The sequence below is a fragment of the Nicotiana tomentosiformis genome, chromosome 6, assembly GCF_000390325.3.
Source record: "Nicotiana tomentosiformis chromosome 6, ASM39032v3, whole genome shotgun sequence".
Taxonomy (NCBI): Eukaryota; Viridiplantae; Streptophyta; class Magnoliopsida; order Solanales; family Solanaceae; genus Nicotiana; species Nicotiana tomentosiformis.
Window position 1 is genome coordinate 102,557,440 of NC_090817.1, and position 20,705 is coordinate 102,578,144.

The 20,705-nt window shown below is 33.5% G+C and overlaps 2 protein-coding genes across 3 annotated transcripts; both read left to right on the plus strand.

The window, feature by feature from the left end:
* Positions 1-814: 814 nt before the first annotated feature.
* Positions 815-1,687, plus strand: LOC104111618 (uncharacterized). The gene has a single exon (XM_009621355.4). It carries the CDS (start codon positions 1,065-1,067, stop codon positions 1,434-1,436), a length of 372 nt encoding a protein of 123 aa, XP_009619650.1. The 5' UTR covers positions 815-1,064; the 3' UTR covers positions 1,437-1,687.
* Positions 1,688-7,167: 5,480 nt separating this feature from the next.
* Positions 7,168-18,094, plus strand: LOC104111619 (uncharacterized). 2 transcript variants are annotated; one of them, XR_011408773.1, is made up of 7 exons: positions 7,196-7,375; positions 7,662-7,767; positions 14,723-14,767; positions 15,466-15,574; positions 17,129-17,159; positions 17,290-17,372; positions 17,720-17,799. XR_011408773.1 is itself a non-coding variant. In XM_009621357.4 (6 exons), the coding sequence occupies exons 1-6, from the start codon at positions 7,325-7,327 to the stop codon at positions 17,909-17,911; spliced, it is 747 nt and encodes a 248-aa protein (XP_009619652.1). In that variant the 5' UTR covers positions 7,168-7,324; the 3' UTR covers positions 17,912-18,094. The 2 variants fall into 2 exon arrangements, 1 of the variants encoding a protein (XP_009619652.1); XM_009621357.4 differs by having other exon boundaries at positions 7,168-7,375; positions 17,129-17,372; positions 17,720-18,094.
* Positions 18,095-20,705: the final 2,611 nt, after the last annotated feature.

A 20,705-nucleotide genomic window follows, 5' to 3' on the forward strand; every position in this document is an offset into this window, starting at 1 on the left:
AGCAAACACAAAGCACAGTCTATGCCTATATGGAGGTGTACGAAAATGGGAGCATAGTCGTGCTGATAACGTGTTATGAAATAAAAGCAATTTAGTAAATCATGAACAAGACATGTTGTTATGAAATAAAAGCAATTTAGTAAAACATGAACAAGAAATAGAGATAGAGAGAAGGAAGAGATTTTCTTCTTCAATTGTGTGTATTTTCGTATCTATTACAAGGCCTTTATATAGACATGAAAAGTGAAGAAAAATATGTCATTGAATATGTCACTAAGCACAGAAATATGTCATTGAATATGTCATTAAGCATTTGAGAAGATCATGGAGGAAGAGTAGACATCCACCATAATTTGATTTTTCTTATAACAATTCTAAATATTTTTCTTAAAAATATTTTTCAAGAAAATACTTTTGAAAAGAATTTATTTCATTTTGCTTTTCAAAAACTGTTTCTGCTTTTATTCAGAAGTATTTTTTTCCTTCTAAAAGCTTGACTAAACACCTTAACTTTGAAGAAAAAAACTTTTGGCGAGAAAGAAGCTTGGCCAAACAGCTATAAATTGAATTTACTTCGATGCAAAAATTATACTGCACAAATAGACCAAGCAAATTCTTTATATATAGAAAAGTTATTAAATCCCCTTTACTTGAGGAAAGTTTGCAGTGCAGTTGCAAATATTATTCAAAAGAGCTTGAGATTGTAGGATTGAATCTCTTTATTTGAACTTGAGCTTGAAATAGAAGAAAATGACAAGGGCAAGTAGAAAATTATATTTGCTGTTGTTTTTTAATGTTAGAAAGGGCCACAACTTAGGGACCCTCCTAGACCAAATTGTCTCATTTTTCCACTGCCGTATGTCCCTTAGAACATGGAGTAAATTATGGCACCTTTTCCTTACTACTATAAGTTCTCTACTTCCTCCCTCTTCTTTCCCACTAACCCTTTTCTCTTCCTTAATTTGCCACAAATTAGCATTTCAAGAAAAACACATAGTAACAAATCCTAAAAGGGATCAAAACTTATAATAATCCTAGAAAGAAAGTCAGGTTTGATTCAAGATATGGAAATCGAGTTGGTAAAGTGCGATTGTTGTGGGCTGAAAGAAGATTGCACAAAAGACTACATTAGTGAAGTGAAGGGGAATTTTGAGGGAAAATGGCTATGTGGATTGTGCTCAGAAGCTGTTAGATATGAAGTTAACAGAGGGAATTATAAGAAGCAATTTCTTGGGATGGAAGAAGCTGTAAAAGCTCATATGTCATTTTGTGGGAAATATAAGTCTAATAATCCTGCAGTTCATGTAGCTGATGGGATGAGGCAGATGCTAAGAAGAAGGTCAGGCGATTTGTCAACAACTTCTCCTTCTAAGAAGTATACAAGATCAATAAGCACATCCCAAGTTAGAGATGAATCTTCTTTCACCTATTATTAGTTAGACAAGGAAAAAACACAAAAGAAGCTTAACCTCAACTTATATTTGAACGGAGAAACTTATAGTAGGGAGCGTTTCCTTTTGTCCCATGAGTACAAAGTCGGATTAATCGCGCCAATAAATTTCGGATAATCTCAATCACATCTTTATCTTGTACAGAGAATGTTATTAATTTCAGTGGAGGCTACTTCAGATAGTTTTGTTTTATCTTTTGATATATATGCGGATATGTGAAGTTATTTTCCATTTCAGTCACTGAACTATAATATATCGTCTAGGGGAAAAGTATATCGTCGATTTTCCCCCATGGTAATGAAGTTTTTAATTAGCCTAATGGTCCATTAACATAATATACATTCAGAATAATGTTGCATCTTTCTTTGTGTAAAAGGATATTTTCTCTGGACTTCTTGCTTTACCGCTCAAGAGCCTAGTGCCAGATCGTGCTCTTTAAAATATGAGAATATGTATAGTCAACTTTCCGCTAAAGCTGCAGAAATATACTTTTAGAAGCATGATACATGCATATTACTAATAAGATGAATTAGTAACACTTATTTACAAGATGTGAAAAAGTTTAAAATATTATACTTCCACCATTTTAAAGTCTGGTTCAAGAGATTAAGCTTAGCTCTATATATTCTGATATATCAAACGACGACTTGGATGACTCATCACAACACTTTCTGCTGTAAAATATAATTAGTTCACCAACTTTGTTAAAAATCTACAAAATGGTCTATGCGACTCAACTAGCTCACCACTATGATTACATGATTTCAGCAACTATAAATTAATCAATTTAATACGATTTTTCTTGCTCGAACCTGAGACGAACCTTGGTGATGTTTTGGTTCCTTATGTACAACACAAATAAAAAAGTTCTAGAGGTGTGTGATCAACAACAACAATCCAGTATAATCTCACTAGTGGGGTCTGGAGAGAGTAGTGTGTACACAGACTTTACCTCTATCCTGGGATAGAGAGGCTGTTTCCGATAGAAACTCGGCCCCCTCCCTCCAAGAACTCCCCACCTTGTTCTTGGGGTGACTCGAACTCATAACCTTTTGGTTGAAAGTGGAGGGGGTTTACCACTAGAGCAACCCACTCTTGTCTAGAAGTGTTTGATCAGTTGATCCAAAATGAAGTATGAAGGCAATCATTGGTTGACAGTTTGCAGAGTCTAATTTTTGGACCTAAGATAATCTATCTATATCTATCTATACTATATTAAAATCACAAGACTCTTAGCGAAATATCGTTCGTCTTTTTTACCCTTTTAAAATAGAGTTAACACGCGACAAAATGATCATTTGATTATTTTTCTAATTTTTAGGAGTTTATAAAATTAACTCAAATTTTACTTCTTAAGTATTTCCTTATTTGACTAAGTAATAAATCATTTAATTTTGGACTTTAATTCATTAAAAAATTCACCTTATATACATTTTACAATTAAACTATAAGTGTATTAGCGTATAGAACAATTGTATAGTATTGCAATTGTGACGATGCAAAGATATAATGTATCCGTCCTCTTTTAGGTTTGGCCAAGCTTTAGTTTAGATATCTCAACGTTCGAGTTCCTAAACTAACAAAATATAAATATAAATCAACCAAGATGCTAATAAAAAAATTAAAAATAGAAGATACTTAAGCAAATTTGTGGGGAAAAAAAACACAATTTCAAACTAAAAAAGTTATCTTGAATATTGCATAGTCTTAGGGTCGCGTGATGCTTGTGTATCAGTTTATTGATGAGCATAAACTTCTAAAAATATCATACAAATAATATTGAAAAATATTTTTGAGTTATAAAATAAAACCTATAAAGAAGTAAATCGTAAGTTTCTGAAAATGATAAATATTGAATTGATGATCATGTTTAGCTAACTCCTTAAAGAAAGAAACCATGCCTTACAAAATTATGCAACATTTTTGGGTTGTAAATATTAATGAAAATACGAAAAACAAATCAAACAAAATATACATTAGCACGTCAACCAAGGTCACCTAAGCCACCCTTTTTAAATAGGAGCGTTATGAGATTCACCTGAAATATTAATTAAGTATTTGAATTAAATAATGAGCAGAATAGTTCAATTTTATCTTTTCGAATTCATCATACATATAAAATTACTTTTCAAGTTTACATAAATTTTAGAGTACATAATTTTTTATCCATAAAAGGGAAGAAATCAGAAAATAGAACAAAATCGATTATAGTATAACATTAAGAATTAAATTAGTTAAACTGTAAAGTTGGAGAAATACGGATGAAATAATAGAAGACAAAATATATTCATTAAGAGATGTGAGGTAAGATACAACTTAAAATATTTGTATCTCATATTATAAAATATGTATAATTTCAAAATATTATACACCTAATTTAACTAAATCATCATTTTTGCATTCAAAAGATATTGAATTCAACTACTATGTCATTGTAATAATATTTACTTTCATCATTTATATAAATACTAATATATATATATATATATATATATATATATATATATATATTCCAATCGATTGACGCTACACACACGTTCATCGACAAGACTAGTAACTTATATATGTACATAAGCTATTATCAACTATCATATTTAATTAATATTTATTTTCACTTTATTTTTTATCACTAGTCATAATAAATTAATGTAATTTAATATAAATAATAAGTGGGGTAAGTTTTCTTTCTTATCATATCGCATGGCGATACCATATCGCTAGAGTACACAACTTCACACGTTCCACCAATTTGTTTTGGAATTGCCTATATAATATTTGAAATTGCTCATTTTGTGCAGCTCATTTTGAAATTGGTGGCCTAAAGCAAATCTTAAAAAAAGACTTTAACTTTAATTACTTTGATTTCTGTTCTTTTCGTTTTGTAAAAATGGTGTGGGGAACCATTTTATACATGTCTTAACTATGCACTTGGCTTCTTACTAGCAACTATCTTCAAATGTATCTAATAACTCTATTTATTAAAGTTTCGGCAAATCTTAAAAATCATTTAATATACTTTTTTTTAAGTTCTCATCATTTAATGATCTTAATTTTGTATTACTAAGTAGATGTTAAAATAATTTCATATATTTGGAATAGTTTAAGTATATTTTGAATTGAAAAAGTTGCTTTGATCCATTCTTTATAAGAAATAATCAACTCTAAAAGATACTATAAGAGACTTTATTTTATTTTTTATTATCAATATCGTCATCAAATTAATCTTTTTTTTACATATAGTGCGTTTATTATAAAATTCAAGTATTTATCTAAATAGCCTTTCTTTTTAACTAACCTCTATCACATTTCAAACCGAAGCATAAATTTAGTATTTTTTTTCAAATAATAATAATAATTGTACAATCTATGCAATACTACATAAGATAAATTTGGGACCTCTAATTTGGGGCCTAAAGCAATTGCCTTAGTAACCTTCCCCTATAGCCATTACTTGTTTGACTTTTGGATTATTCATATCCTTTTTCTAGCAAATCGTCTCGTATTTGCCCTTGTCATCAAAAAACTCTTACGTGAAATAGGTAAACTCTATGTAGTCAAATTGAAAATATTCAAATTTTCTTTAACTTTATCTGGCTTAAAATTATCCTCAGGATAAAATTTCATTAGGGATTAAGGACAAAAAAGAAGACTTTTACCTTACTCAATTTAAATTTACGAAAAAGGTCCAAATTGTCCTTGTATTATACAAACTAGTCTTTGTGTACGCGCGTTGCACGTGTACCTCGCGTCAATAAATATTAAATTTTATTTTTGACTTATAAAATAAATATTAGTAAAGAAGAAAGTATAAGTTCTAAGAAGTATGAGTGTTGATCTCATTTAGTTTGATCTCATTTAGTTAGCTCAATAAGGAAAGGAATCACGCCAAAAAAATTCTTATAATTCTTATATACTTTATAGTGATTTCTGAGGATTTCTGCATGAATATCTTATGCAAATTATTTTTATTTTTATGACTTAATATCAGAACAAATAAATATTATAATTTTTTTTTATCAACAAGTAAATAAAACAAATTAAAAAATTCAATCTTTTGGTCTTTTGGAAAGAAGAGGGTTTGCCTTATAGCTCATAGACAAAAATTAATAAGTAACAATATAAAGTTTAAAAATGACTAATGTTGAGTTAATATTTTACAACAAATAACTTAACATATATAGATATAGGGAGTTGTCGTTTGTTAGAACAAATGCAAATACTATTACTAATAATAATAATTAATGACAAGTCATATAAAATATATATTTTCTTCTACTGTTTTATCCTTATCACTTCAAATTTACGTTTTTAACAATTTGACTATTAATACTATATTATAAATAATTTTGCTCTATTTATTTTAATTTATGTCACAATCAATGCTCTTTCTATGTAGACAAATAATGTATCCTAAGAGTTTTGTCGGCCTGAAAAATAACGTTACTTATATGATGAATTTGAAAACTAATTAAATTAAACTCTTCTATTACTTAGTTAATTCAAATTAATTATTTGTTCTCAACATTAAAGAAAATAGTTTATTATTTTTCATTCAAATTCTTCATAAATTAGTTCATCCGTATTTTTAGTATATTTAACTTTAATTATAATTTTATCCAACAAGAACTGCATTCTGAAAGGATAAAATATTGACATAATATTTTACTTTTGGATCTTTATATGTATATTTACTATTGGGTAAAATATCAGTGTCATTGACTCTTGTCAACCACTTTTCATTTGCACTTTATTTTTTGTATTCTTAAATATATTTTCAGTAATTTTTTTTAAACTAATGGTGTACTTTTAAAAATTATATAAAGGAGATATCTAAGAAACTAAAACTTGATAGGGATTAGAATTTCAAAAGTAGGTATGATGTGTATTCTCGTTGAATAGCATAAGGAATTATAAAATGCTAATTCATTAGCGTTATATTCGTTAGCTTTGTTAGGTTTTCATGCTCAATATCCTTAAAAAAATGCATATATTTAACACTAATTGTAATTACAATATTAATTGTTGGTCTTCCTGTTTTTTGCCTCATACTTTTGTAATAGTGAGTAGAATAGATTAGTTGAATACGAATATTTTCTTCCAAAATTAGGACATAAACAAAACCTTAAGTTTTTTTTCCTCAGAAAAGGAAATTGTTACGATATATCATGTTATAGCTTGCGTGTAGGACTCATTATATAGAAGTTCAACTAGGGAGATATTATTTATGTAAAATTTTAGTTGATTTCAAATTTCTAAATATCAGAAAAATAATATTAAAATTTAGCTAATTTAAAACTTTTAATATTAGGAAAATAATTAAATAATTATTTTATCCAGTGTGAAATTTATTTTTAAAAGATATAAAAGGCGAGTAATATTTCGCTAAGGGCCTTCACAATTTTATATTTTTTAAATTAAATTAAGTAAATGTAATATCCAATTCAAAGTCTTTTTTTAATTCTTTTTTGCTGTTAAATTTATTGAAGGATATCTATCAATTGAAGTTTAGCTTTGCTTTGGATGATAAAATATCCACGTTACAGCTGAGGTATTAGGACTTTTTACATAACCCAAAGAAGGAAAGCTATAATAAGTACAATTTTAGTTGATTTCAAAATACTAAAAGTTATGAAAATAATTAAATAATTATTTTGTCTAATTTAAAATTATTGTTTTTAAGAATATAAAAGGCTAACTATACTTCGCTATAAAAGGTACTGTTTTGCCTTTGTACTTTTAATATTATACCCTCCTTTTTTCTTTTTTCTTTTTTTTCCTATAGAAAGATAGCTGTTGATCACCGGACTCTGGTTCAGAAGCCGTCTATATGCCGCTTCTGCAAAAGGATCTATGATTCGGGGCACAGCTGAATAATGGCGGCGGAAGCTCTTTTGGAGCTGCAAGAAATTCTCACCTCCAGAAAGGTAGTGGAGTAGTTTTTTTTCTTTAGCTGTACATTCCCACTAATTTCAAATGGGCTTTCTTCTTTACCCTAAATTCCCACTTCTTTTGTAGCTGTACATTTGATCCTTTTTTCTTTCCTCTGTTTAGTTAGGTAGTAGTAATTTATCATACTCTTATTCTATTTTCTCTTTCAATTTCGGAATTTTTATTTCCGTTAATCAGGGTGCATTTTCTTTTCAAATTTATTGCGTTTTGATTTTTATTTGCTGGTGTATTTAACTTTTGTGTAATGATGTATATTTGTAGGAGCCTCTGACAAGAGAAGAAGCTAAACTAGTTAATTCATTACAGCAAGATGCTGTGAGAAATTTTGGAATTGGGGCCACCGGTGCTTCCATTGCCACTTGGTTTGGTACATTTCCTCACAAACTTATACTATTACATTTTCAATATGATTGTGTTTGGCTGGATAATAGTGTTTTAGTTAAAATTAGTTTGATAGAGAAAATATAACATTAAAGTTTATAATTGAACAGCTAAATGGATTTCGAATGCTATTAGAGGAGTGTTGTCAAACATTTGGGACGTGCCGAAATAAAATGACATAATACAAAATGGGATGAAAAAAGGAGTAATATGGGAGTTTCACTGAAGCTTTTCTGTGAATTTAGTTTTGATGGAGAAGGTTCCCTCTTCTACTTGTCATGCTTCCTGAAATTATTTATTAGAAGCTGAGATCATAAGGTGCATACTGTGAGTAGAAAATGGAATTAATGCAGTGGATTTGAAAGTATCGAACTTCTCTGTTGGAAAAAATAATATCCCGTCCAGGAATAATATTCACGATAAATAACAATAACACAAGAGAGTAACAAAGACACCAAATCTTTTAACGGGGTAAAATACAATACCCGAGTGAGCAATATTACCACTATAATATTACAACTTAGTAGTGTCAAGAGACTACTACAACTTCGAAAGAAATAACACTTTTTATTTTAAACACCTCACTACAATATTACTCATACTCACTATTTATCTCACATACTACAATCTGTGGATTACTCTCTCTAATTTCAGTTGCTTCTCTCTCGTTTTGGTGTACCGAAATGAAAAATGAAGACTTCTATTTATAGTAAAAGCTGCCGTCCAAATAGCCAATGAAATTGGCTTGTTGCCGATTTGGTTATGCAATTGCTTTGCAATTTGCTTACAAGTTGTCACGAAGTCAGGCGCCCACAATTGTCTTTCCCTCGCCCAATCACTTTTTTTTTTTTTTTAAATTTTATTTTATTCAATATGGTCCCCACAAATCTCTCCCTTAATTTTGATTTTTCCTCTTCATTCCAAGATATGATCTCAATATCTGGAAATCTTCAAACTTGAGAGGCTTTGTGAAGATATCTGCAACTTGATCATGAGACTTCACATATTTGAGCTCGACTTCCTTCTTGGCAATGCATTCTCTGATGAAGTGATACCTTGTATCAATATGCTTGCTTCGATCATGATACACTGGATTCTTCGCGAGTGCCTGTGCTGATTTGTTGTCAATACAAATCTCTGTAGCTTCAATTTGTGGTAAATTGAGCTCATTCAACAATCTTCTCAGCCAAATAGCATGACATGTACATGATGTTGCTGCTATATATTCAGCTTCACAAGTCGAGAGAGTGACAATGTATTCTTTCTTTGAACTCCAAGAAATAACAGAATCACCCAAGAAAAATACAAAGCTAGTTGTACTTTTTCTATTATCAATATCTCCCGCATAATCACTATCACAAAATCCCACAAGGTTGAAATCATTAGAAGAAGAATAAAATAGCCCAAAGTCAATTATACCTTTTTGGTAACGAAGAATTCTTCTAGCAACTTTCAAATGAGTGGAGGTAGGAGTTTCCATGAAGCGACTTACTACTCCAATTGCAAAGAGTATATCTAGCCTGGTACAAGTCAAGTACCTAAAACTTCCCACAAGACTTTTGAAAAATGTGGGATCCACTTTTTTTCCTTCATCAAACTTGAACAATTTTGTCCCACACTCCATCGGTGTGTTCACGGGGTTGCAATCGAGCATGTTGAATTTCTTTAAGATCTCCTTCGTATAGCTTTCTTGAGAGATGAAAATTCCATCTTCCGTCTGCTTCACTTCTAGGCCCAAGTAGTATGACATGAGCCCTATGTCCGTCATCTCGAACTCACGAGACATATCTTTCTTAAAAGCTTCAAACAAATTTGGGTTATTACCCGTGAAAATAAGATCATCAACATAAAGACAAATGAGGAAGATATCTCCATTAGTATGAACTTTAAGGTAAAGAGCATATTCATGGAGATAATGAGTAAACCAATTTTCTTGAAAATACTTGTCGATGCAACTATTCCATGCCCGTGGGATTGCTTTAACCCATATAAAGCTTTGTTCAACTTCAACACTTTATCTTTATGGTTTTTGACCACGAAGCCCAATGGTTGTTCAACATAGACTTCTTTTTCAAGATAGCCATTCAAGAAGGCTGACTTGACGTCTAGTTAATGGATCTTCTACTTCATTTGCGCCGCCAAAGAGATCAACAAACGAATCGTCTCCATGCGGGCAACAGGTGCATAGACTTCTTCATAGTCAATGCCTTGCCTTTGCTTGTAGCCTTTAGCCACAAGTCGTGCCTTGTATCTCTCCACATCTCCATCAACATTCTTCTTTGTCTTGTATACCCATTTTACTCCTATTGCGCGATAACCCTCGGGAAGAGTTGTTAACTCCCAAGTGTGTTCTTCTCTATTGACTCGATCTCCTCTTCCATGGCTTGTCTCCACCTTTTGTCCGTAACAGCTTCATCAAAGTTCATTGGTTCACTATCAGCAAAGAGACAATATAAAAAATCAAAATTAGTAACTTCTTCCGTGCTATCATAGAGCTCTTGAATGCTCCTTGTCCTTTGCGGTTGCTCATTTGAACTTTGTTGAGAAGAAAGAGATGCAACATTGGTTGGAGAAGAGGTGGAGTTGTATCTTGCACAAGTTCCACGGTCTCTGGTTCTTCTTCATCACAAAAGTATGGGAGAAAATCATATCAAGTTTCTTCCTGAGCTTCCCAATTCCATGCCTATTCTTCATCAAATTCAACATCACGACTCACCACCACCTTGCCGCTACTTGGGTTGTATAGCTTGTAGCCTTTTGAACTCGTATCATAGCCAACAAACACATGCTTGACACTTCGATCGTCAAGCTTCGCTCTCCCTTGATGTGGCACATGAGCATAGGCTATGCTCCCAAAGATTCTCAAGTGCTTGGTTTTCTTCCACTCCATGATTCTTGAGGGGTTTGATCTCTAACATTCCTTGTTGGAGACCTATTGTTCAAATAAACTGCATAAGAATCAGCTTCGGCCCAAAATTCCTTTGGCATACTTTTAGCTTTCAACATACATGTAGCCATATTAAGAATTCTCTATGCAACTCCATTTTGTTGGGGTGAATAAGGTACCGTTAGAGGGCGACGAATTCCATGAGACTGACAGAAGTCATTAAATTCTTTTGAAGTAAATTCGCCTTCTCTATCGGACCTTAAAGCTTTTATTTCATAGCCACTTTCTTTCTCCACAAGTACTTTGAAATTTTTAAAAGCAGCAAAAATTTCAGATTTTTGGTTCAAAAAATAAATCCAAGTCTTTCTACTAAAGTCATCAATGAAGAGAAGAAAGTATTTACTTTTACCAAAGGAAGGTGGATTGATTGGCCCACACACATCAGTGTGAACAAGTTGGAGTGTCATGGTTGCTCTTGACATGGACTCCTTCAGAAAACTCCTCCTTGCATGTTTTCCAAGAAGACAAGCTTCACACAATTGATTGGGATGGTTGATTGATGGTATCCCATGCACCATGTTCTTTTCTCCCATTGATTTGAGCGCTTCAAAATTCAAGTGCCCAAATCGCATGATTCATCTTGCACATTAGCCTTCAAACACTTTGCATCAATTGTTTTAAGATTCAGAGAAAATAATTTATTCTTTACCATATGCACTTTAGCAATTAGAGTTCCACTTGAATCTCTAAGCCAAAGATGCATATTTTTCATGTGGATGTCATATTCCTTTTCAAGAAGTTGGCCCAAACTCAAAATATTAATTTTTAATTTTGGCACATAATAAACATCTTGAATTAACTTGTGGCCAACATTTTTACAGGAGATTAAAATCGTACCTATCCCTTCGATTTGAATCTTTGAGGTATCTCCAAAAGACACATTACCTCTCACTGACTTATTGATCTCTGCAAACTTGTCTTTGCATCCACATATATGATTGCTTGCTCCATTGTCCAAATACCACGAGCTACAATCATCCCTATCTTCTTCTTTGAGTGCCAACATCAATGTTGACTCATCTTCTTCTTTCTTGTCGTCAACAAGGTTAGCTTTCTCTTCAACATTACTACGACATTCCCAAGAGTAATGGTCAAATTTATGACAATTATAATACTCAATTTTTGATTTGTCATATCTTTGTCCATTATTTTCTTGGTAGTAGCCACGTCCTCTTCCTCCTCTTTGTCCACGACCACGACCTCTGAATGTTTGGTGGATTTTAACTTCATTGTTGAAGTTGTTACCATTACTTCTTCCTCTTCCATGACCGCCACGACCTCGTCTTCATCCATTCCCTCGATAGCTCTTTTCACCTCCATAATCCTTAAAGGATGCCTTTTTAAGAAGTTGCTCTAATTGCACTTCTTGTCTCCTCTTGATTTTTTCTTCATGGGCCTGTAAAGAACCCTCCGATTGCTCTACCATCATAGAGTCTAAATCTTTAGACTCCTCAATAGCACACACCACAAAATCAAATTTAAGTGTTAAAGTGCGAAATTTTTTTTCTACCATACGGACATCTTATATGTCCTCCCCGTATCTTCTCAATTGATTTACAACAGCCTTCACTTTTGAACAATAATCCGAAATGCATTCGGATTCTTTCATTTTTAAAACTTCAAAATCAGCCCTTAGAGTTTGAAGTTTTACCTTTCTCACCTTGTCAACTCCTTGGAGAGAATTTTGTAAAATCTCCCAAGCTTCCTTTGAGGTGGTAGCATCTGCCACCTTCTCAAACATGGTATCATCCAAACATTGGTGGATGAGCGTGAGGGCTTGATGATCCTTCTTCCTTGTCTTTGCCAAAACATCTTTTTCATTTTGAGGCAGAGCTTCCTCATTATCAGGTTTTGCATACCCTTTGTCTACGATTTCCCACACATCCTGAGAGTCAAAAATGACTTTCATACGTAGACACCATTTGTCATAATTTTTTTTTGTTAGATGGGGTACTGAAAAGACAACGGACCATTGTTCGCCATGGCTCTGATACCACGTTGTTGGAAAAAATAATATCCCGCCCAGTATTGAGAAGAGCGTTAAGCGAGGAAAAGTGACAACCCCCATTTCGCTTAAAGCGAGAAGCGAAAAGCGAAGCGCTCGCTTTTTTGAAGTGAAGCGGAATTTAAAAAATAATAAATTAAAATCAATACTGCATAGGCAACACATGTAATTGTAAGCAAATGTTCAATACTTCAATGTAAAAACTAAAGAGTAGCATCAATTAAAGCACAAAATGAGCATCCTATTCTTCTACAAGATTGTCAAATTCTTGTATTTCACTATCATTATTATATTGCTCGTCATCTTCTTCAACTTCTTCTTCTTCATCAACTAGGGACAAAGTAGCTGCTTCTTTTCCCTTCCTTTGTGAACTTGAAGTTGAGGTACTCCCCCTCAAACAATAAATCCTCTCTCCAATTCCACACGCCTCCGCAACATCACCCCAAGTGAAATCAGAAGTTTCCTCAAGTATTTATTCATCTGCATGATCTTCCGGGACTCCAGTTAGCCATTCATTAGCATCATCGATGTTGTCCAAACTAATTGGATCAATTACATTGCGAGCGTTGTAACGACGCCTCAATGTTCTATTGTACTTAATGAATACTAGATCATTGAGAGGCAATAAGAACTAAGAATAAAGAATATAAAAATAAGAGGAAGGGCAGTATGATTCTGTTAAAAACTGGGCAGCATAAAAACAATGAAAGAAAAACTGGGCAGCATTTTAACGAAGAGGAGAAGACTGAGAAAGAAGAACCGAAGGTAAAAAAAAAATTCGCCAGCATTTCGCTGTTATTTGGACGTTGAAACAGTGAAAGAAAAAGAAAAAGAACCCTAGTCTTCTCCTGTTGCTGCTGAATCTCTGTTGAAGACTTGAAATTGAAGAACCCTAGTCGCCTCTTTAGACTTTCAGATGCTCTGCTGGTCGTGTTTAATAAAAGAACACTGAAAATGCTTCTTTTTTAATTAAATAGCCTGGCAGCTCTTTAAAACAAAGAAGCGCTCGCTTGCATCGCTTCGCTTCGCTTGGTCGCTTCTCGCTTTTTAGTGGGAAGCGCTCGCTTTTTTCTACCTGAGTTGTTTCACATGGAAGAAGTGGGTAAAGGGTCGCTTCGCTTCTCGCTTTAAGCGAGGAAACGACCGCTTTTTACAACACTGATCCCGCCCAGGAATAATATCCACGATAAATAACAATAATACAAGAGAGTAACAAAGACACCAAATCTTTTAACGAGGTAAAATACAATACCCGAGCGGAGCAATATTACCACTATAATATTATAACTTAGTAGTGTCAAGAGACTACTACAACTTCGAAAGAAATAACACTCTTTATTTTAAACACCTCACTACAATATTACTCATATTCACTATTTATCTCACATACTACAATCTGTGGATTAGTCTCTCTAACTTCAGTTGCTTCTCTCTCGTTTTGGTGTACTGATATGAAGAATGGAGACTTCTATTTATAGCAAAGCTGCCGTCCAAATAGCCAATAAAATTGGCTTGTTGCCGATTTGGTTATGCAATTGCTTTGCAATTTGCTTACAAGTTGTCACCAAGTCTGGCGCCCACAATTGTCTTTCCCTCGCCCAATCACTTTTTTTCTTTTTCTTTTATTTATTTTATTCAATATGGTCCCCACATTCTCTTGTTTGAAAAGATGAAGCACATTGAAAACGGTATTAGCCTTATTAAATAATAGAAAAATTTAGCAGAAATATGTAAAATACCCTCCTAGAAAGATCATTGCCGAATAAATGGGCAATGGTTAGAAGAGGTGCTCCAGCGGCTAGAAGAAATAAGGTTATTTGATAAACCAGAAAACCGGCTATATCCAGACATGCGTGAAGCGGTAAAGGTGGTGTTCTGTATTACATCCATTCTGCTTGCATAAAATTATATGTTTTGTTTCTTTATTCTTGTTTTCTTCGATATTTAATTGAACATCTAATAAAGTTCTCTCAATCTGTTTCTTTGCAGTGACCAGAAGGCTGAATAACCTAATGCGCATCAATCTCACAGCAGGTAAGGTCTAGCTGCAATATCATTGTAAATCTTTTTTGAGATTGAGTGAGATTGTTCTTCATGTTTTCCATTTCCACCTATATGTTTGTCACCCTTGATTCCCTATCTGGTTTCTGTCCAGTAAATTTGTGGATCTGGTCGATAGTGATGTATTTTAGGATGCCTTTCGTCGACTCGAGTTCAAGTTCACAGTAAGTTTGTTTTTAAACATTTATGATAAGGGAGTAAAAACTGAAGCGAGTCAATTTCAAGGGACTAAAATATTAAGCAGGTCATGTTAATTTCTTTGTTGCCTCACATTATCTTGTAGTTTGAACGAAGGATGTTGATAAAATTATACAGTAAATTGTATGATGGCAAACTTAAGTTGACAATTTCTTCTTTGCCCTTTTCTCGAAAGTTGTTAATTATTGGATTTTAATGGTGAAAAAGCTATTTTGGTATTTCAAGCTAATATGCACGTTCCTGTCACGTGCTCACCTGCTTGATATTCAGCAAGTCATTGTTGTTTAAGAGACTTGTAATCTCTCTTCAGCTGTATTTTACCATTCTTGTAATGGTGCACAATGTTCAAAAAACTCATATGGAGCTCAAAGTTTTTATAGAAGAAATATCGAATTTTATACCAAAACAGAGAACATTTTGGTTTACTTTTGATAACTCTATTACTTTAGTCTTTTGAACTTTCCTCCTTCCAGGTGTTGGTTTCTTTTACGGTGTCAGAAGAGTTGGCAAGTTTTTGGATTCAAGAGCTGAACATATTCTCTCTCAGCATGAGACTCGTCTGCAGAGCGAGTTGGCAGAAATGTAGGTTATTGACCACATTAAACTTTTTGATTTTTGCAAAATACATTAGTTGAGTTGTTACTCCTTAGAGGTCGTTTGGTAGAGTGCATTAGAGAAAATAATGCATGCATTACCTTTGTGTATTAGTAAAACCTTGTTTGGTACACTTTTTCAACATATGTATAACTAATACAAGCATTAGTTATACACCCTATTTGGTATTATCCTAATTATAGCTAATGCATAACAAACCATGGCATTAGCAATATCAAAACTATTAATGCATGCATTAGCATGGTTAAAGGCAAAATTATCCTTAAAGTTCCTCAAAGCTAAATAATATTGAGGGCATTTTTGTAAACAGACAATTTTTTAAAAAATTATGCAATGAATTTTAATTTTTAATACATCACACCAAACAATGGATAAGAAATGATATCTGCATAGCTAATGCTTGCTTTACATGCATTACTAATACACCTTATTCATCATTATTCTTATATACTCTACCAAACGACCCCTTAGAGTTAAGGCGCTGCACAGGCACATGTACACATGAACTTAGTAAAAATAACCTTGGGCTCTTGTATTCTCGTTCTCCATCTTATATTAATTGCTCTACTTCCCTCTTGATTCTAAAAGATTCGGGAACTTATCCAAACTGAAAATATACCATTCATTATATAATTTCGACAAGAGTGGGTTGCTCTAGTGGTAAACACCCTTCACTTTCAACCAAGAGGTTGTGAGTTCGAGTCACCCCAATAGCAAGGTGGGGAGTTCTTGAAGGGAGGGAGCCGAGGGTCTATCGGAAACAGCTTCTCTACCTCAGGGTAGGGGTAAGGTCTGCGTACACACTACCCTCCCCAGACCCCACAAGTGGGATTATACTGGGTTGTTGTATTATATAATTTCCTTTAATATCTTATTCTTAAGAAGATAATAAATGACCCACTTTTTGCACAAAAAAGTTCTTCAAAGAGTTTATCCTACTCCCAGTTTTGGACCCAATTCTAGTTTAATGCACCAAGTTCAACCCTTGTCGGATTGTGCAACAAAGTATGATACCTAAGTTACGCTGAGGTTGTTGAAAGAATTTGCGAGAAAAGTAACGCTTTTCTTTTGGATATAGGTTCTATTCCATGTACAATAATTTATGAATTAGTTCTATCAAAGCACTAATATTTTTTGTTCAGTATACATGCTAAGTTTGTAACTTAAGGAAAAAAAAACCATTTGTTTCCTTACTTTCTGCAATGAGTCAGACTGATAATCTCTCCTCTTGATTTTTCTTCAACTTGCATGAACTCAAGAGTAGACAATTGTTAACTTGAAACCTGTTGCTATCATTGAGGGAATATATCTTGTTGAGAATTAAAGAAAAACAAATTGAAGGAAGGAGGTTGTGGGGGTTGCTCAACAATTGTTAAATTGAACATAGTTAGATTTAATAATTATTTTGGAATGATTTGGGCCCGATTTGCCGAGAGGGTAACAGAGAACTCATATAATTGTTACAGCTCTGTTTTCTTCCCCAACATTAATTACGTACTGATATATATTTTTACATGATAGAATGTTGAAGAAGTATCAGCAACATCCACAGGTATTGCAACGCGTCTCGAAATATTTTTTCTGTGAAAATGTTTATGATGATGATTCAGCAGACCGGCCAAAACCAAGGTGGCGCTTTCGGAATCTCTACAAGGAAGATTTAACCTCTGCTCATATGAAAGGTGATGACGACTCTTACAGTAAGAAAATAAATTCAGAGAAAACTGATCGGAGGAAGACTGATATACAGCGCAAGCAAATTAATGTGAGTATACAACTCTGCCTTTAAATAAATTTGAATAAGAATCAGAAAACACTGGGGATGTGGGAAATCTGTTATACAAGGATTTACTTGCTATGCCAAGATGATCAAATTTCATTCCCACTACCGTACAAATTAGTAGTAAAAAGTATAGTATAGTGATAATATATATCATGTAATCGTGCAAGCTACCCACTCCATAGCACTGTGTAGTGTTCACTGGGGCTTTCTTCTGCCTAAATGAGAAGGGAGGAAGCAAAATCCTTTCTTTCAATCCTCGCTGTGTTATAGCTGAATATGCAACTTTCTTAAAGTTATATATTAACTAGACTGTTTGCTTATAAATGTAGACAAGTGCAGCAGCTGTTGTTCTGGAGGCTATTGGAGACCCATTTGACTGCATATTCGGGCCTCCAAAAAGTGTCGAAAATACTCATCGCCCTGATGCATTTAGCACACCACCTAGAAGGCGTAGCCATAACCAGAAAAGGTCTCATCGCAGGCACAGGATGCGTCACAAGGAGAACATGGATCGCAGATGACCCTCTCACGTAGTAAATTTACTATCTATTTCAAAAAGTATTACTACTATTCAGGTGCCCTTCTTTGATGTTGCTCTCTCCTTGAGACACACAATCTTACATCTCTAGATGGAACTGATGTTACCTCCAAACTGTTTGTATAAATTGTTGGAAAATATGAAGAACACTAGTTTAGCCTTGAAATACGTTTGATATGCTTAACGAAAAGCGATATTTGTTCTCCCACCTTCGCGAAATTACTAAGGGGTTATGAGAAAGCATTTGAATTTCTACACTAAGCAAATAGTGGAGAAATTCTATTAGGACAGCAAGAACTAGACCTTGATCTGTCGAATGTGGAAGAAATAGTCTGGAGTAACATATAAGTGAAGGAAAAGTTGTTGTAGAGTAACGTTCAGGATGATGTTAAATTCAAAAACAATGCTACTTGTAGTTTTACATTGGCAAAAGAAGTTACTAATAATGAAGGGAACACCCTTTCATTTAAAGACTTCTTCTCGTTTATCAACATTTTTATTTATTTATTTATTTATTTATTTATTATATTTAAACATAATTTCTAACGAGAATTATGGTTTCATCTGCTTATTAATTATTCAGGCGTGATGTCTCAATTTAAGCATAAGCTAGTTTACATAAATTCTGGTAAACTATTAATCATGCTGCGAGTTCTTTTCCAAAAATAAAAAAAAACTCCTTAAAATGAATTTTTTTCCAGCTCCTTAAAATGATATGGCAAAATGTTTTACTTTCCCAATTCACCCTGCGAGCTATCCTAGGAAGGTCCTGTTGTATTTAATTTCAAATGGCCATCTTAAATCACCAATGAAGTAAATATATGTTGCTATAGCCAAATTATTCTCGATACAGTAAAAAAACCTTGATCCCTGAGATCCTATCAACTCTCAAGCAAGAGTTGGTTAAATAACGATTTTAACGAAGCTGTCTGAAAATGATATTCAGAACCAACCAATTTAATCTGAAAGGCACATCATACAACGGACCTACAATTGAAATAACATTTCGCAAAGGATGTTGAAGACACAACATTTCAACATGGTATTATAGTCACACATTTCAACATTGTATCATAGCAGACAAATGTGTTGTTCAAATCTCACTACCATCCATTATTGAAATGAATTTTCACGTGGCTGACCCATGGAAAAAAATTAGTATCACACGTGAGGGGGCATTTTGGAGATAAAAGTTAAGTGAATAAAAGTGTGCTCTCTGTAACAACTTAAACTTTTGAATAAGTTGGTCACACAATTTAATAAATTAAAGAATACCTCAAGACGAGAATTAAAACGTTATTTTAGAACAAACATATCCCATTCATTGTTTATTTTGCACTACGTTAGCTGTATAGGCCAAAATCTGCCCTAAGGATATTTAGCATAATACGACATTAAGGAAAGAGTTGGTCGAGCTCGACCAGGAAGGAACAAGATACGTGGCCGAGATGTCAACCATAACCGAGGTCGAGCATCATGTAAAGAACAGTAACCACTAGTTTTCAAAATAAGATATTAGAGTGAATATTCTCTGCATTTGTACTATTAGGGTTATCTAAGGATATGTGTCAAAGATATAAGTGAAAAAGAAAAGGGAATAGGGGCATGTAATATTCATTTGATAAGAACACTTTTAAGAAGAAGATTCTCTCTCTTGTAAGAATACAAAGATTACATTTTTATCAAGATTCTTGCTCATATTATTCCATACCTTTCCACCAGATCCGAGGATTGATCAAGCAAATCTTGGATCTATCTGTCATTCATCATTGTCAGGAGAAACATTCGTCCAATCCATCCATTATGGGGTGAATCATTCCTCCTATTTACTTAAATGTCATTTATTGTTATTTATTGCTAGTTACACCTCAATTATTACTCACACTTTAAGAATATTTTGTACTTATTATCATCAACCTTTTTACGACAAGAGGGGTTGCTCTGATGGTAAGCAACCTCCACTTCCAACCAAGAGGTTGTGAGTTCGAGTCACCCCAAGAGCAAGGTGGGGAGTTCTTGGAGGGAAGGATGCCGATGGTCTATTGGAAATAACCTTTCTATTTCATGGTAGGGGTAAGGTCTGCATACACACTACCCTCCCCAGACCCCATAGTTTAGCTAAAAGTTAATACTTTTTGGTCAAATAGTAACAATCTTCACCATGGGGTTCATTTTCCGGATAAGATCTCTGAACAAACTTATTGCTTCACCCGAAAGCAAGTCAAGATATGCATCCTCAAGCTTTTGGGTGTTTTGTTCAAAGAATTTGTCGAAATTTTTTGCTTCAAACTTCTTATAAATCATTACCTCAGTTATGGCCTTATGTACACTGATGCATCTTCTGCAATTAAACCATTGGCTCGATCTTGATGTTTCCTTTGGCAGAATCTCCAGTTTTTCTATGCTGAACTTCCTATTCTTCTAGTAGCTTCTTCTACTTTAGAGGGAAATGTGATGTACAATGGTATATTAAAATGAATCCACATTTCATATCTTCGTCAATATCATCCTTCAAATCTTCTACGATCGTGTTTATCTCAATGAATCTCTTCATATTGTCAACTGCTCTTAGAGTCTCCGTTTCCTTTCAAGAGTTCCAAGCGAGATTGAACACAAATTCACTTGCTTGGAACAAAGGAAACTATATAATCACATGCTAAGAAAGGGGTAATTAGGGAATATTCAAGACAATATGAGAAAGATATGGACTCGTTCTCGAACACTAGGGTACAAGAGCTAGTTTCTTGAGGGTTAGTGTTTATCACTGTTAAGGGTGT